The 25290-nt window shown below is 34.9% G+C and overlaps 3 protein-coding genes across 4 annotated transcripts in view; all 3 read left to right on the forward strand.

Moving 5' to 3' along the window:
• Positions 1-334: 334 nt before the first annotated feature.
• On the forward strand, positions 335-8696 carry LOC148912506 (uncharacterized). The gene is made up of 4 exons (XM_089027782.1): positions 335-426; positions 534-746; positions 5762-6063; positions 6988-8696. The coding sequence occupies exons 2-4, from the start codon at positions 677-679 to the stop codon at positions 7054-7056; spliced, it is 441 nt and encodes a 146-aa protein (XP_088883908.1). The 5' UTR covers positions 335-426; positions 534-676; the 3' UTR covers positions 7057-8696.
• On the forward strand, positions 772-5719 carry LOC148912507 (uncharacterized). Its single transcript, XM_089027781.1, has 2 exons — positions 772-1725; positions 1807-5719. Exons 1-2 carry the CDS (start codon positions 1586-1588, stop codon positions 2864-2866), a joined length of 1200 nt encoding a protein of 399 aa, XP_088883907.1. The 5' UTR covers positions 772-1585; the 3' UTR covers positions 2867-5719.
• A 1144-nt stretch (positions 8697-9840) lies between the features above and the next one.
• Positions 9841-25290, forward strand: part of LOC116290988 (uncharacterized) — a 26341-nt gene continuing 10891 nt past the window's right edge. The window contains exons 1-3 of one of the 2 annotated variants that reach the window (XM_031698106.2): positions 9841-10199; positions 17035-17176; positions 18365-18599. In XM_031698106.2, the coding sequence (XP_031553966.2) occupies positions 18402-18599 (198 nt within the window). In that variant the 5' untranslated portion in view covers positions 9841-10199; positions 17035-17176; positions 18365-18401. The remainder of the gene's footprint in view (positions 10200-17034; positions 17177-18364; positions 18600-25290) is intronic. The other variant, XM_031698108.2, reaches the window with a different exon arrangement.

Raw genomic sequence — 25290 nt, forward strand, 5'->3', positions numbered from 1 at the left:
TGGTTAAAAATTTGTTTGGGTGGCCTTGGTTATAAACCCTAGGAAGCCCGTTTACTTTCACGCATTTAGGTATGAACCATTAGATAATTGCGGGGAGGGGAGGGGTTGGTTTAATTTGTTGCGATATTTGTTTTTGTAACAGCTCGATATTTTGTGCGTGTGTGTGTGTTTGCTCGATATTTCTTTTCTGAAAGTACAGGTCGAGCGATATTTTTTTCGTAGGTGAAGTGCTTGGTTGGTATTTTTTGGGGATTTACACACCCCTCCCCCCCTCAATTATCTAATGGTCCTACACTACGCGTGGCTGGATGTGGTATGTCACGCTATGCATGACGTGACAGAACAGGAGTGGAGTTACCAACTAAATCAGTAAACCACGAGACGAACAACTGGGCTACATGTAACTTATTTCCAAGTGAACACTAAGTAAGTATGATATAATTTATAGACAAAGATCATTTCAATTAAGAGTTTTGTTAAACTTTTTTTTCTGATTATGCTAATATGAATACTTGACTGTTTCTCTTTGTTAGTTAATTTGAATCCTGAAGTATTTCAAGTTTGAGCCGCGACTCTGGCACAAGACCAACGCGGAGAACAAATTCACTTAAATCATACGTCAAAGCAATTACTTATAATAACCCTTTCAAAGACCATTATATCAAGAATAGGGAAGATGACAAGTCTAATTGGTCTTGTATTGTTCTATACATGGATTTGTCTATTATCGACAGAGTTTAACCAAGGTAATATATTATTTTTAATTGCGTTCTTCTAACATCCTGTTTGGACACATCCGAGCGGCTGTGGATTTTGATTATGCTATATGATATTTCCTAAATCTTCATACCGACGGATACCTTTATCCAACCGTGTGAAGGTTAACTTTTTTAAAAAAATTGTTTGATCAACGTCATACAGCTGTCGATCGATGTCTTTTGGAGCGTCCAAGTCAATGTTTGTTTTGAAGTCGCTGTCAGAATTTTACACAGGGGAGGGGTATAAACTAATGTTAGGAGGGAGGGGAGGGTGCATTAGAGCCTATATTTTTGAGAGGATCTGTCTCTCTACGGCTAAAGGTCAAAATTTTGGCTTTTTTCGGCTTTTTTCGGCTTAGGGGAATTCACATTTATTGACTTATAAAGCAATGCTCACATATGAAACTTACGCTTAACAAAAGGTCAACAAAAGGAAACTGACGCTCACGCCCCCTCCTAAATCACGGTCAAACACGCAATTTTGAACATTTTTTTGTACATTTTGTTGGATATATTCATCTCTTCTAACAATATGAAAAAGGTAGCAACGGAAAACGATAGAATAACATCTCCTTTCAATGTTTTTAGTTTTCTGGATCTCGTAGATTATTTTTTACCCCGGTCAATTTGGAATTTTTGATCATCGGTGAGGTCAATGTTTGTATGGCTTTCCTCATATTTCAGCACACGTACGTGCACAAAAACCCCTATAAATAGCTCCAAAATCAACAAATCAAAAAGGTAGCAGCTGAATTGATTAGTATATGGAAAAACCCGCATTTTGATGTAAAACAGACCCACATTCGTAAGGATTTTACGCGGTCAAAATGAATTCGAATGTTATACTTCTTGCCTCTCTCGTACTGATTCTCTTCGCTGCCCCTACTGTCGAAGCACTTGGAGAGCAATCTTCCGAAGGAGGTTCGAAAGGAGCAGAATTTCCTCATTTTTTCCACGAAATCAATAAGTAAGTAGCGTTGGAATTGATTTCTGGAAATGCGCGGGAATACTATAGTTTTAATTATGTTTCCTAATTTTACAATTTCAGCTTTCTGATTTATACATTGTCGAAAAAAATACAACGCGATGGTGGAGAAAGCTATGAGTCGGCATTGAAGACTATTGTTGAAAAGGTTCTGGACGAATCGGGTCTTAAAGGGATCACCGTCAACAACAGAATTATCAGTGCGATCAAAACTCAAATTTACAATTTACAAGCAAAAGTTAAAGCAGCACGGTTAAAAGGCGGTGGCAGGTTGGCAAAGAAAATTTTAGACTCGTGGAAAAATGGAAAGACCTATCGGTTCAAAATATATTACAACGAGTTAGATGTTGGAAAACTTAAAGAGGAAAATAGAGAATTAAGGAAAACAAAAAGAAAACTTGAAGAATCATTAGTCCAAGAAAAGGTTAAAAAACTACACGAAGAAAAACTCACGGACGCCTTAAAAAGAACAGAAAAACAAAGGAACTATTATAAGAAACAATTCAGAGCAATAGCGCTAAAAGTTGCCAGAAAACAAAACAAAGTGAGAGGTCCAGAAAAAAATAAAACTTTTAATGAATACTCCCCACAGCAAAGGACAAGAATAAGATCTAGTTTGAAAGAACAATGCAAGACAACACTATCCTTTCTTGGCCTTTATAATTTTATGGCTACGAAAGTTGAAGTTTTTAATCCTGATACCGGAATGTTTGAGACTTTTGAGCTAGCTAACGAACAAGATATAGATTTTACTAACGCCCCAACAAAAGAATTGACTAGTGATGACATCAATGAACTGAATACCTGGTTATATATCAAAGACAAATTCAATCTTTCCAATGAAGCATGGAATGAACTTGCTCAAAAATCCAAGGAAATTTCATGTCAATATAAAATGGTAAAGAGGATGCAAGCATTAAATGGTCAATGGGAAGTGAGGCCAACCCCTGGTGATGCTGAAGGTATTCAGATTGAATTTGCTAAGAGTTTAGAAGAGCAAATACAAAGGCTACAGAAACAGGGAGAACTGCTGGAAGGAAATACCATACAGGTCAAAATCAGTGGTGATGGGACTAATGTTGGAAGGACTTTAAAAATGAAAACATTACTTATACAATTTTAAACGAAAAAGATATTGCTATGGGAGAGAAAGGTAATTATATACTAGCAGTCATAAAAATACAAGAAGATTATGATAACTTAAGAATATCCCTTTCTGATCTTACGAATGAAATGTCTAAATTAAAAGAAATTACTGTCAATAATATAACATATAACATAGAATATTTTCTGGGTGGGGATTGGAAATTTTTAGCTTTAGTTTGTGGGTTGGGAAAGGCAAACCAAGATCATGCATATGCATATGGTGCAAGTGCCCAAGAATGGAAAGGCATGATATTACTAAAACATGGTCAATTAGTGATTCAAAGCAAGGAGCAAGATCCCTTGATGAAATATCTAATCATGCCAAGTCTAAAAAATTTAATTGTAAAGCTGTTCCTCTCTTCCCTTTTATTCCTATTGATCATGTAATTATTGATAACTTACATTTATTCTAAGAATATCAGATAATTTAATTGAGCTACTGATTAGAGAACTCAGAAGGCAGGATGCAGTTGACAAGCTAAAAAAATTTCCAAATGGATTTCAAAGGGATAAGTACAAGCACATGACAGGCTATGAAACCTTTCTAAACAACATTGGAATATCATTTTCATGGAAAATCAACAAAGATACTAAAAAATTAGAATATAGAGATCTAACTGGCCCTGAAAAACTTATTTTATTTCAGCATATTAACTTTTCTACACTTCTTCCATTTTATGACAAATGTAATGATCTTGAAAAACTCTGGATTGATTTCATAGAAATCATAGGGGACCTCAAACTTACATTTTCATCTGAGGAAAGCATTATCAATTTGAAATGCAAAATCAGAAATTTCTTCTCCTTATTTCTCTCTTTGTATCAGGCAAAAGATGTGACACCCTATATGCATGCGCTGTATGCCCATGTTCCTGAGTTCCTATCACTGTACAAGAATCTCGCATATTTTACACAACAAGGGATGGAAAAATTTAATGACAATGCATCGAAAAATTATTTTAGATCTACCAATCATAGAGGTATTTCTGCTTTGAAACAACTCTTTTTAAAGAAAAACAGAATTCACTTCCTTGAAGCAGAAGGCTGTGAGAGAGTTAAAGCCACATATCAATGTAAAAACTGCTCAAAAAGCTGCCATAATATTAAGACTTGCACTGAGAAATGTGCAAACTGTGGCTTTCAAACTTGTTGTGCACATCTTGAGAGAGTAAATAATGTATGGACAAAAAAATGCCTAATTGCACAATAAAGTTTTTAATAGGTTATTCACTGGGTATAGGGTATTCACTGTGATGATCAACATTCTAACACAACAGTTAATGTGCTAGATATTTAAACATACCTTGTATCAAAAATGATGTTCTGAATCTTCATTAATATAAATCAAAACATCAATGTAGAGCTATATTGCAATCAAAACAACAGTAAAAAATATTGCTTCTTCAGACTATTATATTGCCTCTAAAAAAATATGTATATATTAAGCATAATCTAATACCAAAATTATTAATTATTGGCAAAGAAATGTATTTTTACTTATTCCATTGTTGTTAATTCTTATCTATAATTATGTAATTATGTTTCATCAAATATTTTTTCTCAAGTTATTTCTAGTATTATGAACTAAATGTACTGTAATTGTAACGATTTCCATAACCACGAACAAATGTAAATACAATAAAATTTCTTTCTTCAATCTCAGACTTCACATATTGATCTCCAATTAACTTATATTCTACTATAGGATTAGATTTTGAAAGCCAGTAGCGAACTGTTCCTTTAATTACAAAGGCAAAGTCTCCATTACCATTAAAAATGCGCTCATCCCACTTTTTATCAAGGAAATTGTCAATGAGTCTGTTGGATGGTAGCCCGTAAATAGTCTTTTGTCTTTCTTTAATACCTCTTACTACTGTGGCAAGTGCTCCTTCAAACACATCTGGCTCAACCCTAAGCTCTATGCGTACAGCTGGATCATCCCTTCGACCAGAAAACAATTTTCTCTTGATTTCCCGATATAATTGTCCATGGAATATTTCTTGTCTATCTCCAATTGAATCTGCGGAAGGTATATTCAGCTTTTCATGACGAACAAAGGGAAAGCTTGCTCCATCTCCAAAAGATTTTCACTCGTCATACTTTGTACTATACCCAACATAGTGGATTTTTATTCGCTTCTTTGACTTATCTACCTCAGTTACTACCACGTCATAAAGATTATTGTCTTTCTTTGACGATTTTCTTTGCTTTGAAGCAAAATCCGAGGAAAATTCCTGCATATACCTCACTGGAAATTTTGACTCACGTTTTACACGAGTCGTGTCCGCCATTTTGAAAATCCATATATGGGATTGATTCACATGCGCAGTACATTAAAATGTGTCCGCGTAGGCCTAGGCGCTAAAAAGAGCAAATGTTCATAAATGTATGGAATAAGTTTGATATGAATCGTTATGCATACAATGCAAATGGATGGTGATGATGATGATGATAATGGAGATGATGATGGAGATGGTGATGATGATGATGATGATGGAGATGGTGATGATAATAATGATGATAACGATTATGATGATGGTGATGGAGATGATGGAGGTGACGATGATTATGATGATATGAACTTGAAGATGATAATGATTGTTATGATGTTGATGATGTTGATGATGGTGATGTTGATGATGGAGACGGTGATGATGATAATGATGGTGATGATGATGATAATGGAAATGATGATGGAAGTGGAGATGATGATGGAGATGATGATGATGGAGATGATGATGATGATGATAATGATATGAAGATGATAATGATTGTGATGATATTGATGATGGTGGTGATGATGATAATGGAGATGATGATGGTTTATTTTTAAGTTGAACAATCACTCAAATCTAAGATGATTTTGTTTCAGTGTCCAGCACAGAATGTTATCTTTGTCATTCTAAAGCATCCTGGGAAGACTGTCACAAGGATTTGAGGCGCACTGATTGTTCCGATGTGGCGCCCGGATACGATACGTGTGTAAAGCAATACATTATTAAAGGCGGCGCTAATAACACTAGAATAATAGATTATATAAAAAGATGTGGAGCCAGGGATGCATGTGACGAAATCAAGGAGGGTTGTAAAGCTCGTGGATATTATTGCGAGGCAGATTGCTGTCATAGTAACCTATGTAACAGTTCTGGGAGACCTGTGTCTGCGATCAGTTTGGTAAGCGGTATTTCGTATGTGACGTGCGCATTGTCTTGTCTTTACTTGCGACTTTGCTACGTATAAGGTAACAGTAATGATGAAAAGGTAAATTATACACCGTGAAAAGATGAAAAAACTTACTGACGTTTCGGACGCTAGTCCTTCGTCGGAGTAAAAGAGCCTTTTTCCTCTTTTACTCCGACGAAGGACTAGCGTCCGAAACGTCAGTAAGTTTTTTCATCTTTTCACGGTGTATAATTTACCTTTTCATCATTACTGTTTCATTAGAAACACCGACGCAGCTCACACTAGTTTTTAGCTAGTTATATCTTTTTATAAGGTAACACAGGAATGACATAACGACAACGAAGCTGATGAGCAGACAGACAGACAGACATTCAGTCAGACAGACAGACAGACAGACAGACAGAAAGACAGACAGACAGACAGACATTCAGTCAGACAGACAGACAGACAGAAAGACAGACAGACAGAAAGACGGACAGACAGACAGACAGACAGACAGAAAGACGGACAGACATAAAGACATTCAGTCAGACAGACAGACATACAGAAAGACAGACAGACAGACAGTCAGAGAAACAAACAGAATGAATGAATGAATGAATTATATACATAACGATTCTTTAACATATTTCAAAAAATGAAAAGAATCATTAACCTGTCCAGCTGATCTAAAATAGTAACGTAGTAATGGCGTCACTACAAAACTGAGGTGTCTGCGCGAAAATTGATCAGTGAAAAATTAAAAATATGTCCATATAAAACTCAGGAATTAGCGTGTCACTGTCATCAAGTATTATAAAGAACTTTTCTCATTTGGTGAGCAGTGAAAATCAGTGACTTCAAGAGGAAAAGCGACACCTCAGTTTTGCAAATTTTCTCGGTTTCTGATTTGCTTTTTGATATTTTTTTTCTTAGATCAGCTGGGCGTTGCTTAGCAGTGTACCATTTCTACAGCCACTGACTGCCAAGCAATACAGGCTATAGCTTATTAATCACATAAATCAGGGATTTATAGATTTATGCACTACATTAATGTGGCATGACTTTTTTTACAATTTTCAATCAATATACAGACCTCTTTACCTTCGGCGTAACGTTTTCCGATTTTAGACCACGTGTCATTCTCTTGAGAATAAGATTCTTTGTTTCAGTCCTATCCATATTCATGGGTCTTCATTAAGCAAAGAAATGATACTCTAGGGAATGACACGTGGTCTGGAATGGGAAAACATTACACCCAAAGTAAAGACGTCTATTTTAGTGATTCTCATAAGTTTTCTCTTTCTATAAAGGAAAAATATATTTGGGGAAGTTAGGGTTGAGATGTGGCGAATCTCACATCAAAGTATTTTTTTTAAATGATACGGAATATTAATATTTAAGGTTGGGGATCTATCAACGATGGAATTATGATAATTCTTAATGTGTGTGTCCTTTCATGTCCTGTCACGCCATTCTAGACAAATCTATGCTTTCCATACCCATAATACTATGCGGTGTTAGGCGGTAACCAGAGGGGAAAAAAGGACTTATGCCAAATGCTGATGGACGATCTTGAAATACCTCGTTTGATATACGAACATAAAAGGAAATAGTTAGAGAAGTCGCCAGACCAATCGCAGTGCGCGAAAATTTACTCTCCATCCAATCAAATACACGAAACAAGGCAGGAACAGGGCGCAGACATGTCACGCCAATGTCACGGTTCTGCCAGACCAATCACATTACGCGAGAAAAAATCAGCCAATAAAAATTCCAGAAAACGTCACGGTCGCGTCAAGACACGCATACGGCACCGAGCTTTTCACAATCAAAGGAAAACTACTCCAAGAACAGAGAGATATTAATTATAGACCCCTTGCAGCACGTCGGAACGCATGCGCAGCTCAGTTTAGTATTTTGGAATAAGCCTGAAGCGAGATGACGTTTTACCCCCGTCTCTAGACCATAATCCTTTTCACATTGCTTTTGTTCTTTAATTATGACTATTGTTCCTGTGTTCTCTAAGGAATCAAAAATTTTAATATGAAAGAATTTTAAAAACTATTATGGTATAGAGTCGGGGGTAAAACGTCACTCGCTTCAGGCTTATTCTTTTGTTTTGTCCTCCAAATTACGCTGCTTTGACGTCACATGCAAGAAGTCTTTTCAAGAAGTTCGAAGTAAAATATAAACATTTCTTCGTAAACCAATACATTTTCTGTAACACCAAACATTTTCTATTCTGAACGCGCGAAATTACCTCGGAATAAACTGATAATCAGCATTGTACAGATAAAAGCAGGTATAGGTATAGTGTATATTTAATAACAACGTTGAACGTTTCATTTTGGGACAGTGTTTTGATTGGATTGGTTACCCCTAAGGCGCAAAGTATTATGGATCATGAGAAAGTAGAGAATACCTGTAATTGTTGTAAGATTCTAGCCTGCGTTGATGGAGAGACCGCAGACCGACGAACAACGCAGACTAGTAATAACGTTTGGCTTTAGGAAAGTTTTTTCACTGGTTTCTACCTTAAACAAGACATTATGAGCTATGGGAAAGTAGATCAATTTTCATCCACTGTATTATTGGAATTTTTTAACTTTGATTGTAAATAAAAATAATAATACTTAAGAAAATGGTCACGTGTTCCAGGATTTAAAAACAAAATCTCAATGAACGACAGTGGCGGATCCAGGATTTTTCAAAGGGGGGTTCCGTTTCTTAAACTGTGTATAATTCTCTTTTGTTTAGTCGATGTTTGACAAAAAAATTGGCTCTAATCACCTAATTTTACTATCTAGTAACGGAACTTAAAGGTAAATTAAACATTATAACAGCAAATATTTATCATTTCGTGTTCAACATTATCCTTGTGGATACTTTTAAGCAAAATTTATATAAGACATATTTCTATTACCTAAAAGAAACCTTCAAGGGGGGTTCCGTGGAACCCTTCGAACCCCCCCTGGATCCGCCACTGAACGAAGTCGAAATAGCATCATATGCCGAACGTTACTTTAAACCAACTTGAAACTGTAAACAATAATTGATGCTATTTCGACTTTGTTCATTTAGATTTCAACTTTAATCGACGTGATTTCGACATGGAAAGTGTAGTTTTTGAACTTCAAATTATATTTTATTTTATTTTTTTTGTCCGCAAATGTACGGCATCTTAGGTGAGGATTGCCGTGATTAGAAAATTATATTTGCACAACTCGGAAACAAAACGGCGAAATGATCTGAAATTTTCTACACTTTTTCTACACCATAGTTCTCTAAAACATATCGAAGAATAAAGTTTTCTGTACGTCATAAACAAATCAATAAAAAAATCATGAAAGTACTCAGGGTTTTCTATGTTGAGATTCGAAACAAGACGACTCATGATTAAGTTTAAACTGTTATTTTCTTGGTCTGTGACGTCGCGTGCAAACGAAGAATTTGAAGCACCGCATCTCGACCATCATGTATTTTTACTCAACCGTACGTGCTAAGTGGAGCATTACGTCATGTATTTCTAAATATAGCCCAATAGAACGTTTTCTCAAGGTTGCGTGCGCATCCAACTTGACGGGCCACAAAAATGAAAACCGCAAATTCAGTAAAATTGAGAAGCCAGTTTTATATTTAAGGAGAAGAATAGTCAATTATATGATGTCTCTTATTGAAAAATCTAATAGAAATGTATGATAATTCTCATTATAAAGCTCCTGTTCTGGTGTCGTGAGCGTCAAGTTCCTTAAATTTGGATGCGCACGCAATCTTGAGGAAACGTTGTGGTAAGCCTGGTACATATATTAATCCTATCTTACTGTCATCATAGCACGACTTCATGTCGTGTTTCCTCGAAATTTCTAACCGACGTATTGTATGGGGTACTTGAGAAATCCCTTATGATCATATGCATACCAGAGATTAGACCCACACATTGCCGAACACATAGAACTACGTGTATACCGATAAGATATCTATAAGCTATATTGTCAAAGTTTTTACATGTCCCTCAAAGCTTATGATTATTTGATTTTACTCGATGCTTTGGTACAACTTTTCAAGATATTTGGACAGATACTGCGGAGCGGTTTAGTAAGAAATTTCAGACAGATATTCATCCATTTTGGCAACCAGTTTTAGAGGTAAATATTTTCTATCATTCTGTGTTTAAAGCTTGGTTAAACTTAACAAATAACAGCGCAAAAAAGACTACCGCATTTAACTAAATGCTTACGTACAAGGGCATCATGAATACTCTTAACCATCTTTTACGTACCCTAGTATCCGCCGCCTTAATCCTCTCATAATAATTGCTTTCTCTTCCTTCTGTTGAAACGACGTGATTGAATAATCATTAACAATTTTCATGAGGTTTGATTGTAGTCGCAAATGTTAAGTTAAGTTTCTGAATCAATGATACTGAAAAAGTGTAGAAACTTGAAAAATACATGAAGAAAGTAATACATAGCAGGAAAAGTAGGAAGGAAGGAAGGAAAGAAGGAAAGAAAGATAAATGGAAGTAGATAAGGAAGGAACGAAAATAGAAACGAAAAGAGGAACAAAGGAAGGAATGAATGAAGAAAGGAAGGAAGAAAGTAACGAATGAAGGAAGGAAGGAAGGAAAGAAGGAAAGGAAGATAAATGGAAGTAGATAAGGAAGGAACAAAGGAAGGTAAGGCCGGAACTAAAGGAGGGATTGAAGGAATAAAGAAGGGACGGAAGGATCAAGAAAGGAAGGAAGCAAGCAAGGACTGCCTCTGTTATAGGTGAAATCAAGTGAACTAGTTCATATTCTCTTGGTGAAGTATAATTAGCACAGTTGGTGTTTATTCTAAGGATCATTGAAACATCATTGAAACTTGTTGTCTTTAGAGCAGAATGTCGTCAACGTTTCGATGCAGGAACGGTTAGCAAAAAACAAAAAACAAAAACCGCAAACCACAAAGATCATGATTTTGAGTCAAAAAAGCAAAAGTCTAGACTTCCTGCTCTCATTGCGCTCTACGCTTATCATCAATGAGTGAGCGAATGAGGTTTATGAGTGATATGAAACTTAAACAGTGTATAAAAATATTCATGCTGAAACATTCTGTAAGTTTATTTAGACCAAAGTTTAACTAACGTCCAGGCCTTGCATCGCGACGCACTAGTTTGCAAAAGAGAAGACAGGAGACAGTGGCTTTGGACTAATTGTTTTAAAGCATAATGTCATTATGCTGTCATTATAATGTCATTCTGTTTTGTATTTTAAGTCTTCTTTTCATTCAAATGAGGCTTCTGAGTAAATAAGAAGAGAACTTAAACATCGTATAAAAAAGTTTGTAACTGTTTGTGTAACGGTCTCCTACAGCAGACTATAACGCAGTCCTAACAATTAACCGCTAGTTATTTTTAGCCGTTCCGCGGTGAGAGAAAAAACTGGGTCGAGTTGACATTGCAGTGCATTGTGGGATTGTTTTAGGCGACATATTTCCAATATACGTGCGTTCCTAACCATCCCACAATGCACTGCAATGCCAACTCGATCCAGTTTTTTCCTCCTTCTTAGAATGGTTAACGGCAGAAAAAAAGAAAAAAAAAAAAAGAAAAGAAAAGAAAAGAAAAAAGAAGAAGAAGAAAGAAAAAAAGAAAACGTATTGGATTTTTTATAGAGAATTTGCGGCATCACGTGATGGCAGCCATGACAGGAGGCACATTATTAACCTGGGAGACTAGACCGGATTCAATTGTTCTTGTCACCTGTCATGGTACCACTGTGATGGTGCAAAGCCCCTCTGTTCAAATATTATTTTCTTTATTCTTTTGTTTGATTTTTATACGCTTTCCTTATGACAGAATGTTTCCAGCCTTTATTTTTAGCAAAAAATATTTCATATTACCGGCTCAATACTTATATCCGCAGTAGAAAAGGCGTAATTGCGTTATTGTCCAAAACTCTCCACAAAGTTTCCATGAAAAGTACAACACCTTCGGCAAGGCCGCAAAAGTGTGAATTATACAGGTTTTGTCATGTTAACGTACCCTATATTAATCAGGGGGAAAACAAGATAAAACAATTTTATCCAGAGCTTTCCAAAAAAGGTTTCCATGGAAGGTACGACACCTTCGGCAAGGACGCAAATGATATGCGCTTTGTAATGATAACCCTATATTAGGCAGGGGAAAAACAAGATAATACAATTTTATCCAGAGCTTTCCAAAAGGTTTCCATGGAAAGTACGACACCTTCGGCAAGGACGCAAATGATATGGGCTTTGTAATGATAACCCTATATTGATTAAATTTGAGAGCCGGATTGGAGCGGTAATTCAATCAAAGGGATTTCTATAGTATAACTTATCATTCTACGATAACGGATTTCTATAGTACAGATCGATCAGGGAATCTAATGGAAGTTATTTCAATGAATAATTTCAAGTTAGACCCTGTCCTTCTACTCATTTTCTTATAAAGCAAGAGCATTTTAAGAAATACAGTTGACTCTCTTTGAACGACTACTCTCGTAAGCGACCATCTCCCGTAAGCGACCACCTTTTGAATTTCTCGTTTTGTTCCCCATATAAACTCTGTAAAAAAAACTCTCTCGTAAGCGACCACTCTCGTAAGCGACCGCGACCACATTTGGGGTTAAAATTTTGGAATTTTTCATTGTTTTCCCTCTCCCGTAAGCGACCACTTTCTCCTGGCCCCGGGGTGGTCGCTTACGGGAGAGTCAACTGTAGAACAAGTTTCTTTATTCCATGAACATGTTTCGGCGCACATACCGCGGAAAACCCTTTTTCTATTTCTTAAAATTGTTCCTTCACTACTGACTAACAGACCAAAGCAAGAGAATTTTTCCAAAGCCACAGTTTTGACGACATTCTTTACACATTCGGAGTCGAACATCCGGGAGCTCTGACCCTTTTTAACTACCCAAAGTTCCTCACGCACCTTAAGCTTCCGAGTCAACATTATTTGTCACCGTTATTAGGGGGGTAAGAGAATTGGAGAGGAAGGGGGGTCACACGTGTCTTACACAACTCGGGGGTAAATGAGCTATATATTGACAGGTACTAAACACAAGGCCATTAAGTAGCAACCGCAAGCCGATAGATCACTGACTAAAAAACGATAGTGTTTTTTGGTGGGGAGTAGTTATCTTAATGATGTTGCAAACGACTTTCCTCCCTCGCTCGCTACCCGTTCAAGCACTAATAACGATCTGTCCCTTAGGAAAGATATAGATCACATGCAAAATATTTCCACGGCTGCACTTAACATTTAGTTTCACAAGAAGAGATAACTAGTTAAAAACTAGTGTGAGCTGCGTCGGTGTTTCTAATGAAACAGTAATGATAAAAGGGTAAATTTTACACCGTGAAAAGATGAAAAAACTTACTGACGTTTCGGACGCTAGTCCTTCGTCCTTAGTTTCATATTCAATATGTTTTTTTATTTAGAACAGATATGTATAATATATCATAAAGTATTTAAGATATAACGCGCGCGCCGATTTGTTGGCTACCGTGTTTATATCAGTGGACAGAGACACAGAGATAATTGTTCAAAAATATTTTATAAAAGTAATATAAGACAGCTGCTTATGTCTCTGTACTGTGATATAAACACTCAGCTGGAAGCTGTAGAGCACTCGAAAAGCAAGAGAAACAAGCTTTGTCTCTAGTGCTCTATAGTTCCCAGCGTGTTTATGAGTACAGAGACATAAGCAACCGTTTTATATAGAATATAATGTACGATCGAAATTTCGTAAAATTAAGCAGAATTAGAAACTGTTTAAGGTTATTGCGTTTCCATTTGAAAATAAGACTATTTTGTGTTATATTGTTGCTTGGGAGCTTCAATCCGACTGTTTTGTTGTTGTTTTTTTTTTTTTTTTTTCTTTTTTTTTTGTTTGTTTTGTTTTGTTTTGTTTTGTTTTTTTTTTTTTTCAAGTTTTCAAGTTTATTTTTCAAATTTCAACTTCCCAATTCCAATTTTCTAAGATATTGAGATCAAGAAAATAAGACTATTGTATTGTTAATCGGGAGCTTCAATCCAACTCTTTTTTTTTCTTTTTCAATTTCATTTTTCTAATTTCTACTTCCCAATTTCAATCTTCCAAGATATTGAGATTAAAAAAATAAATGGACAAATGAGCCTAGAGGTAACAGGTGTTCGCGTCACATACCTGTTTTGATAAATGATTTTCGTATCAAACATGACTTGATTGAACACCATACCCCCTGGATTCGATAGATGAACTGATGCCTCAAGCTTTCAGGAATATTGCCTATTATTAAAGACGGTTTTATCTGTAAAGTGAAGGATGACAAACTTGTGATATCTTGACTGGAATATTGCTTATCATTGAAAAGTTTTACCTGTGAAGTGAATATTGACGAACATTTGAGCTATATACTTTTCTAGTGTTTTCTGATCTTGTTTAGATAAGACAAGATTTTTGTAGCGACAAATAAAGGTATTCTATTCTATTCTATTCCATTCCATTCCATTCCATTCCATTCCATTCCATTCCATTCCATTCCATTCCATTCTATTCCATTCCATTCCATTCTATTCCATTCTATTCCATTCCATTCCATTCTATTCTATTCTATTCTATTCTATTCTATTCTATTCTTATCTATTCTATTCTATTCTATTCTATTCTATTCTATTCTATTCTATTCTAGCTTTAAACATTATCGTGGATAAATAAAGGTATTCTATTCTATTCCATTCCATTCCATTCTATTCTATTCTATTCTATTCTATTCTATTTTTCTATTCTATTCTATTCTATTCTATTCTATTCTATTCTATTCTATTCTATTCTATTCTATTCTATTCTATTCTATTCAAAGGCGATTGACAATAGGCAAAAAGCAGAGGATTCACTAGTACCCCAAGTGCCTTTGCAGGTTTAATATTGTTTTTATTTTGGCTTTCACTGGTTTATTTGAATCTTTTTGTAACTATGCTTCTACCCTACCACTAATATTACTAATACTAAGGTGTTGCTTTAGCATTTAATGAATGCATTTTTGACTAATTTGGCAAAAGAATTAACCAGTTGTAGAATCTGTACTGAACTTGAAGTTATACAAAAAGTATTTCAGTATTTCGACGAGTATCTTTAAATCTCTTGAAGAATTTAGAAATAGATATTACTAAAAGGTATGAAATACGCTTTATTTAAGTACAATAGCGCAGCGCATTGATTCTAAAAATAGCTTAAAGATTCGGACAAACATTGCATTCTGTTTAACTGCTACGAGATTATACGAACCGATATTATCATTTTTACTTAAAGTTATAATAATAACCCATGTAAACTAAGATCAACTGCGATCGGCTGTGAAAATTATCTGCTGAAAGTAAACTTGTAAGTTTGTTTGTCCGAATTTCGCCTTGTCTTCGTTTTTATGACGTCACGGTTGCGCTGCGCTATTGATTTTTCAATTTCGAAAATATCAATTTTAGCTCTTTAATTGAAAAAAAATTATATCTCACTCGCAATGCATTCTGGGATACTATTGGATCCTCCTTTGCACAGTAAGTAACGTATTTTTCATCAATAAGGATTCTTCTTATTATAAGTTCAATGTGGATACGCATTTCGGAAACGTTGTTATCGCCAAAGGCGATAGGAAATAGGCAAAAAGCAATAGGAGATAGGTCTATCTCATATCCAAGAATAGCTGGAATGACTTGTGTTTCTGTTTCTTATTCTCGTCAAGAACATGGACCTTGGGGTTAAGGCTGATTCAATGTTGTTCGTAGTCGACGAAAGCATTCCCGTCTCGGAATAACCTACCGCCTATCGCCTTTGTCGATAACAATGTTTTTTGCAATAGGTGTATAACATTCCGAAAACAGATATTGCTATCGCTTTTCATACAGCAATTTAAAACCGTTAAAAGATTTAACACCGAGGATAATAGAATGGTCATAAAGTAATACACGGACACTAATAGCGAACGCTACGATAAAAAATGAGTTCATTTCACTGAATATCCTGGAATATTAGCCCTAATTTGAAACCCAAGACAGGAGAACCACCTAGCAAAATATGTTTCATTTCAATTGTGGGTAACTCTAACGGGTTTAATTAAAAAGTGGTTTTACAGAATGTCTTATTAGACAATTGCTAATGAATATATGGCTCTTGCTCTATATATGATTCAATTGAATTTATAGAATTGCAAATTTTTGTTCTCATGTTTTACGCCAAAGAACAGCTATTGCAGGTATTCAGGCAGGTGTAAAATACTTTTATGACTGCTTCAAATCGGGAAAATATATTTAAAAAAAAGGTATATAGCGACATGCAGAAATTCTGATTCTTTTTGTACATATAATGCATACATATATCTAATGAGATGCAAGATATCAAATGAGATGCAAAGCTTAAAAAGTAACTTATTTGGTCTTATTTATCTTCTATTGTATCAGAGAAATGGATATTGCATAAACTCAAGTTAAAAAAAGTATTTTCCACAAAATGGTGTGTCTAAGCAATCGTATTTAAGCATGTTTTAGGTTCTGCATCTCATTTGATATCTTGCTTCTCATTGGATATTCGTATAAATGTATACTACAACCTTTCTGCAATCAAGTATATATATATATATATACACCTACTTGCAAGAACGTTGACACACGAAAATAGAACATTAGTGATTTAGTGGGATAGGAATTATATTAAAAAACAAAAGAAGATCACTGAAGCTGAACTTTTTCTTTTGTCTTTTAATGTATTCCTTTCTCACAAATTACTAATGTTCTAATATGGTAGGCAATGTTCTTGCAAGTAGGAATATATATAATTATATATATATTGCTTAAATACATTTAAAAGATTCTGTTATATAGTGATTATCACTTGGTTTTAAATCATGCAACCATGCATTAATGTTAAAGCCGTGGAACGTTGTAATTGTTAATTTAATGGTAATATATTAATTAATATGCTTTGCTCTTAAACACAACAAGACTACGATCGATCAAGGGCGTATATCATTATCAATTTCTCCAAGATACTCACTTGTTGATGACGAGCAAAGAAATCTTGCAAGACTAAATACCAGCCATTTTCAACAAGGAGGACAAGATATATATTTACGTATAAAAAATGGTAAGCGATTTCATATAATAATGCCGAATGAGTAAGGTATTGCTGCAAATTCGCGATGAAAAGTTTATCAGTATAATTATCGCGGCACTGACTGTGAAATGAAACTGTTTTTTTAATTTTCTTTTTATCAGGAGCCGACTTTTCATTCGCTTCTCTTTTTTTTTTTTTTTTTTTTTTTTTTGAATAATTCTTTCGTCGGAAAAACAAAAAAAGAGTAGAATTACACCAGTTTGGTCGATCTTTTGGAGTTGCACATTTACTTGCTTTCAATTTGTCAACCATGAATTTTAATGTGCTAGTCACAATTTCTCGCGTGAATTATTTCATCAAACTCCTCATATTGTTTAATCAAAGTTGTTCCCTAATGAATCCTAGGAAGGTCTAGTTTGTTTCCTGTAAGTAAGAGGACCTTGCTGAACATCTTAAAAAGGTTTATTCATATTTTTAAATATCGTGTTTCTTTCATTTTAAACTAACTTTAAGATATAACCGTTGGAAATAAAAGTCTGTTAATCGAATTAAGTCATATTTTTTTTACATCCACCGAGTCAAAATAAAGTTTACTTAACCATGCAATGATCTTTAATATACCGTAAGGTTCTAGATCAAAAATTCTCCGTAATCAGTGCACGTAGAATAAATCACCTTTCAAGTCTCTTAGCGATAGGGGAAAATTTGTTCTAAGTAAATGCGTTTTTAAAAAGGCAATTTGAAGTGCGTGGGGAAGAACTGTGACAGGCCGATTAATCGCTTCAGTGTCACGTCAAGCTTAAAACAAATAGATCAAACGACGTTACAGTTGTTCAAAACATTACCTTTATAGATTTATACTAGAAAGTTTGCGATTTATAAAGAGAATATGAAGAGAGAAAGAGGCAAAGTATAGATAAATATTCTGGCGAACGGTTGAGTTCCCGCATCAGATACGTGATTCTTTAATAGCCCCTCAAATCTGCTTAACTAATTCTGACGTCGCCACTGTAAAACTGAATGCGTCTAGCGAAACTTCTAATTAAAATTCAATCTATTTATACATCATATATATGTATGTATGCGTGAAGCATATACGAATAAGATGCTGCACAGCGGAGGGATTGAAGAGTGCGTTGGATGTTAATAGCATGGTTTTATGCAACACAGCACTGAGTCATTATACCTAAGTTATATTCTTTCCTGAACCCAATCTAGGTATTCCCCAACACGATGCTGATAAAGTCAGGATAAAATGATGCTAGACAATCTCTATATTTATGTCTTTGTGGTTCTTTTATGGAAGACATCGAGCGTCAGTTCCTTAAAATTGTTTCCTTATGGGTTAAATGTTGATGATGCCAAACTACCAAAGCAAGATGATAGCTCTTCGCGTGCAATTCAACTGGAACCAGGTCTTTTGCTATCTGGAAAACCATATTCAAGTTTGTATGTAAGTACTTAGTGATGGTGTGATTAGAATTCGTCTCTATTCATGTATCTAAAACATTGGCTTTTTTACTCCAGCGGCACCTGTTTTGTCCCGAGTTGTTTTCCAAAATATTATTGTTGTGTTGGAAGGCGAAAAGGAACAAGAGTCTTTATCAGTACTTGATAAGGTGTTTTGTGAGAATCTATTGGTAGAAAATTACCGTGTAAGGTTTTGTATATTATTTCTTTATAAATCAACATTTTTAGTTTATTATTTGTGAGGTCCGGGGTATCAGTTTTAAAACGATGCTTTTATCAAATACAAATGATTTGACTTTAAAGACAATTTAAAAATGAAATAAAAAGATAAAAGATACCTCAGGATCCAGTAAGGTTTCAGAAAACTCTCTTCGTTAAAATCACTTTTAATCCTTACTAATCCTATTACATTCTTGTTCTTTAATGAATTCGAATATTTTGTATGCACATAGACCATATAGGACGAGAAATATATACTATATGGAATAGAAAGTTACGATTTGTATTATATTGTATTGTAAAGTCTAATTAGCTATTATTTAGTTTCCAAGCAAGTTATTCTCATATATTTTAAGTATTTTTTTCTAAATATTTGCAAATACTAATGGTGCTGATGCTTTCTTGCCGTTGTAGCAGTGAAGACGGAATAAATAGAGAAATGTTACCACTTGCTATTTGACTTTCGATTTTTCCCCCAAATATATTTCAGCAAGTAATATACAAAAATATAAAATTTGTAATTATAAAATTTATGCGACAAGTTTACTCCAATTTACTCCACGTAAAATTATGGCAAACATATTTTAAAATGAGGAACAAACAGCAGACACATTCTAAACGGTTTATGTTTAAAATCGAACAGCCAATCAGAATTGACTTGGGACTCGTGGTCATATATACTACCCGCGGATTATTGCTTCCTTTTCGCCTTGCCACGGCGAAGATTGAATACAGCTAGTGTGAATCAAGAATGTAAGCTCTCTAGAATCATCTTTGAAATATTTTGAAACACTAGGTGTGATTGTTATTAAGCTTTTAAGAAAATTTGCATTGATGGATAAATTTTTACTGAAAGTGTAATTTAATGTAGATAAATGGAACACAGCAAGGTGTATTTTTGAAACTCAATCATGACTGCCAACACTTATTTATTATTAATATCGCGCATATAAAGAAAAAATTTAGGTGATAAATCCTTGGATTTTACTCAATTCACTGCTGTGAACTGGTTTACGTACAATTTCGTAGGATCAAACAAAAAAGTATTTAACCAAATATAAAGAATATTTCAAATAAAAGGAATAATTCAAATAAAAAGGATTTTGGTTTTTACTCAATTCGATCAATTACTGTTACTACTGTTACTACTGTTGTTGTTGTTGAATTTTTTTTTTTTTTTCATTATAGAAAAACTTGGTTTTTAATTAGTTCACTGCTGTTAACTGTTGTATTTTATATTAACAAACAAGATATATTGTATTTATGAGAAAGAATAATACTTTTTTGTGAAAGAAAAAAAGTGTTATACAGAAAAAGGATCTCTGTATGTCATAGCTTGATATTATGTGTGAGACCGGACTACATGCCGAGGAGAAAGATGTGTAATTTTCTAATTAGCAATTTCCGAGGTCTTCAGTTCTAGTTATATAGAGATATCTTAAGTGTTAATGGCGTTGCGAAATTTCAGTTGTTTTGGCTCAAAAGAACAAATACGTTCTCGCACCAAATCATCAATATATATGTAAAGTTGCGGTGAAAACCTTGTTAGAACAATCACATCGGACAAATACGGAAAAGCTAACTAAATGAATTATTTAGTGTTTTAAAACATTCTCGAATGTTCTACTCTTAACTTAATTACGGACATCGTAGTAAAATTGTTGGCAAATGTAGAATGTGGGGACTTGTTTTTGTCCCCACAAAGCCGATGAAAGAAATGGGGAAAATTGCATTGTAATAGCGGAAAAAATAACGCGAAAATATATATCAAAACTTCTAACCAAAAGTGGGCTATTCTTGTTTGCTATAAATGTGAATAATTTCAACATAAACTTAAAGCAAATGTCTCAGATATGAAATAATGAATGACAAAAAGAAGGAGTTTATTCCATTTGATTTTGTTTTTGCATCAGAGGAGCTAACAAAATTATACCTATATTATCCGCCAACTTTATCGGTATTAAAAACTAAGTTAGTAAATAAAAGATAGGAGTTTTCGGTTATTACGACAATTCCTTTTGTGTTTCATGTTGATGGTTATTACGTTCAAACCGCAATAAGATTTCTCAAAATAGCGAGCCCAATTTTAACTCATTAATACCAACCAAGAGTGTCATCATTCACGCTTCGCAAGATGTTTAAGATACTACTTCCAAAATCGCATGAAAAATGAGTTTTTACGGTGTTTTAGATCAGTCAAGGACAGCATCAACGATGAAGAATTTACGTGAGAATTTGTCAGTTGGGGAACCCTCAAATTGAACACATATTAAGGAGTTTTAGATTCAGAGTCATTGTGCTGTCTATTTTAATAGTTTGGATAGCATATGAAAGTTTAATACGGATACGGATTACTTTAAAGTTGTTGAACTTGCGGGCGGGTTTCCAGCATGTTTAAATTGAATGTTTAGATCCTAGTAACTACGAATTGTTCTTAATGTCGTTAAAGAAAATATAATATATATTTTCTTCTCAGATAAGGTTCGAAATCTTGTTTCAGAACTGCCCTTGTACTTAAAATGCGATACTAAAGTTTATGACGACGACAGTTTTAGTACTTTAGATTTTATGTAGGCGGCAGCTGAAGTTTCCTCCACGAATGAAAAATGGTTTGATTACCTCAAGGCATGTGACCCCATCATTCAAAAACGTCCTATTACAGGGTAAAGAAAGAAAGGAATAAAGGAAGGGAGAAAGAAAGAAAGAAAGAAAGAAAGAAAGAAAGAAAGAAAGAAAGAAAGAAAGAAAGAGAAAGAAAGAACAAAAGAAAGAAAGAGAAACAGAGAAGAGAAAAGAAGAAAGAAATGGAAGAAATGGAATACCGTGACTGTCTCAACGCCTCTCCTCCCCGCCTTCCCGCCCTCTAATCCCATCTCCCACGACTTACTCTCCACCCCCGACCTCCCTCACCCCTCCTCCTCCACCTCCCGCCCTCCCGCCCTCTCCCTCCCCCCTCCCTCCCTCCACTCCCTCTCCCCCCCACTCCCCCCCCCTCCCCTCCCGCCCTCCCTCCCCTCCCGCTCCTCCCTCCCCTCCCTCCCTCCCCCTCCTCCCTCCTCCCTCCCCCCCCCCCTCCCTCCTCCCCCCTCCCCGCTCCCTCCTCCCTCCCCCCCTCCCTCCCTCTCTCCCTCCCTCCTCCCGCCCTCCCCCCGCCCTCCCTCCCGCCCTCTCCCTCTCTCCCGCCCGCCCCCCCCTCCTCCCCCCCGCTCGCCCGCCCCCTCCCCCCCCCCCTCCCGCCCTCCCTCCCCCCTCCAGCCCAGAGAAGAAAGAAGTTAACTAAACAGAAGCTTGTCACTAATTCAGTTTTTCTTAATTTTAAACGAGATAACGTTCGATTTTAAATAATACACTTGTACTGTCCAAATTCAAGGCAAACATTGACCGATCTTTATCTGTTATCTACATAAAGCACTCATTTCCCAATCCTATTCAAACGCATTTTGCACCTTTTCCCACATGGCTTCTCATATTCAGGCATATAGTGTAAAATACGGCCACATTTTATCCAACTATTCAAATTAGAGCAAGAATAACGCAGATAAAGCCTGGAGCGAGTACAATATATGTAGATATTTGTACTCTTAGTTTTTTTGTACAGTAAAAATCCGGTTGGGAAAACTAATTTCGTTTTGAAAGCATTCTTTTTGGGAAAAAGTAAGCCCCATATCAAGCTTTACTCTATATGTTAGTGTCGAAGTTGGAGTAGAGAAAGCTCACTCCATATTTATGATCAATTCCATATTTGGATTGTGCGGAAAAGCGGCAAACAAAAAGGCCGTCGTTTTATAACGAATTCGACATGAACATTTTTGAAGAAGAAAAGAAAAGAAAAAAAAAGACAAGTAAAAAAAGAAAAACTTGGAAAATCGAGGAAGGATACGGGGACGATGCTAACTTGTGGGTCTGCCTCGCAAACAACAAACACAGGGAAACACGACACTCGATGTTTGATATGAGTTGGATAATAAATAACTTATTAGACATTTTAGGGTGGAATAAGGGTGGACATTTTTTCTCATCTAATAAGATTTATATATTCATAAATCCATCACGTCCAGATTGATATCTAAACCATTAAAAACACAATATAACACCGAAACAAAGCGGGGCTTGAAGAAACCATTTTACGAATTAAGAGAGAATTCTTTTCGTATTCAAGCGGTGATCGCCAAAAACTATTTTCTTGAAGAAAGGCTGTTGTACAAGGCTAAAATCTCGTTATTCAGAAAGTTTAACTCGTTTGGAAGTGGAGATGACCGATGAAAGTGGAATCAAAGTGTTAACCCCAAAAAAATATTTTATTCGAAAATGAGGTTTAGGACTTCATTTGCTTATTTCCCATCAATATTTTCTATCAAAAAGCCTGACAAAGCATCATTCTAACACAAATGCGACAAAACATCTTTGTACAATTGAAAATACCGCTCCAAACAGGCATTTTATCATAGTACATCAGTTTCTAGCTGTTTAAAAAGGTTTTGAGTGTTAACCCAAAATGAAAATTGAGATCAAAACTCATACGAAAGTCTAGTTTTTGGCGCTTTTGCCATTATTGCTCGTTATTGAATAAAATTTCCTCTTATGCACATGAAATGTGACGCTGTAAAATGGCTTTAGGGCAATTCGGAAGACAATTCGGGCATATTTAAAGCATCAATTTAAATTAAATAGTTTTTTTCTTCTATTTTTAAGAAGATCTCTTTATTTCAGCTTGTGAATTGCCGCTAAAACCTATTGATGTGAATGATCAACAAGCATGGCTGTTTGCTCTATCTAAATATTTGGACTGATATTTTCTAATTCTAAAGTTTAATAAAAAATACATTCTATGAATGTAAATTTTTGTTCATTTTGAAAAATATTTCTTAAATTCACTATACGCAACTGCTGAAGATGCTATCATCAATATTAACTAACTAACGTGAGCTAACGTGATCTCATTTATATTAATATAATCTTTTTTTTTTTCAATTTTTTGAGGCTGTCATGTGAAACAGTCAAAACAACGTCGTCATGAATATCAAAAAAAGTTGTGCCTTTTACCAAACGTTTTAATTTTATTAAATTTTAACAGTAATTAAGATTCAGTAGCTTCCTTCCTCGCGTATTTGTCAAAGAAAAGCAAAACAGCACAGACCGATTTGATGCAGAAAAGTGGACATTAATTAACGCAGGCGAAAGTAAAACTTGTCTTGATATTGTGGTATTGTGTCTCGAGCTCAAAAGCAATTCCGGATTAAGAGCTCGAATTACAGGCTTTTTCATTTCTCTTTCGCAAATAAAAGACATTATTTTTTTCAATGCAAAAAAAAAAAAAAAAAAAAAAAAAAAAAACGCTAAATGAGTAAAATATAGCGGCTGCAACTTTTAAACATAAAATATTATATCGTATTACTATTATTATCATTTATTTACTAAATATTATTATTTATTATTTTGTACACGCGAAAGAATGGACGTGCAAAAAATCGTCCATATTCTCAGACAGCTGATTGAATGACTATCCTTGCAAATAGTAAGGCTTATTTCATTTACAGGATTAGTAGGTTAATATTATAATATTAAAAGACTTTGATAATTCAGCAAATTGTACTTAGAGTAATCAGTAGAAAGCTGTAATATTAAACTCCTAAATTATTAGAAGTTTTACAAGGTTTTTAAATAACCTCATTTATCTAATTTATCTAGTATGTAAACTCGACTAAAATCGCACGATCTCGAGTACAATAGACCTTTTCTCAAGATTGCGTGCGCATCCAAATTTAATAGGGAACTTGACGGGCCACGATAACAGAATTATCTTACAATTCTATTGATTGTTTTTCGATAAGAATTAATAATATTGATTATTCTCCTCTTTAAATATAAAACTGGTTTCTCAATTTTACTGAATTTTCATTTATCATTTTTGATATATTATGGCCCGTCAAGTTGGATGCGCACACAGCCTTGAGAAAACATCTATTCGGAATTTATGGGTACGAGTGATGTTTTGAAAAAAATATTGATACAATTCATGGAATATCGAATAAATTGTTCTACTGACAGAGAGTATGAATTGGAGGCTTGCAACACAAATGTTTCATGTTGACTGTGTACCTCAAATAAATGAGTTAGCGGATATATTAAATTTTTCATTTAACAAAATATCTTTCAGTCTCAACTCCTATGTTTTATGTTTTGAACCCAAAAATGAATGACTTTATAATTGACCTTATGCAACAAGAAGCGTGCGACAACGAAATAAGTAATCTCTGAGCTCCAAGTAGTAATTCATTCATTTTACTAACTTTCTATTGTGATCGTAAAAAGTCTACATGACCTTAGGATCTCAAGCACAAACCCCTCTTATTTCAAACCATTGTACATAAATTAGGATATTTTCTTTTTAAGACATTGGATCTTTGTTTACGCTCCAAAACCTTTCCTATTTTCGTTATTTTCAATTATGTACC

The sequence above is a fragment of the Actinia tenebrosa genome, unplaced genomic scaffold (genome assembly GCF_029948245.1).
Source record: "Actinia tenebrosa isolate PJP-AT-01 unplaced genomic scaffold, QUT_ActTen_1.0 PGA_scaffold11__36_contigs__length_13525064, whole genome shotgun sequence".
Taxonomy (NCBI): Eukaryota; Metazoa; Cnidaria; class Anthozoa; order Actiniaria; family Actiniidae; genus Actinia; species Actinia tenebrosa.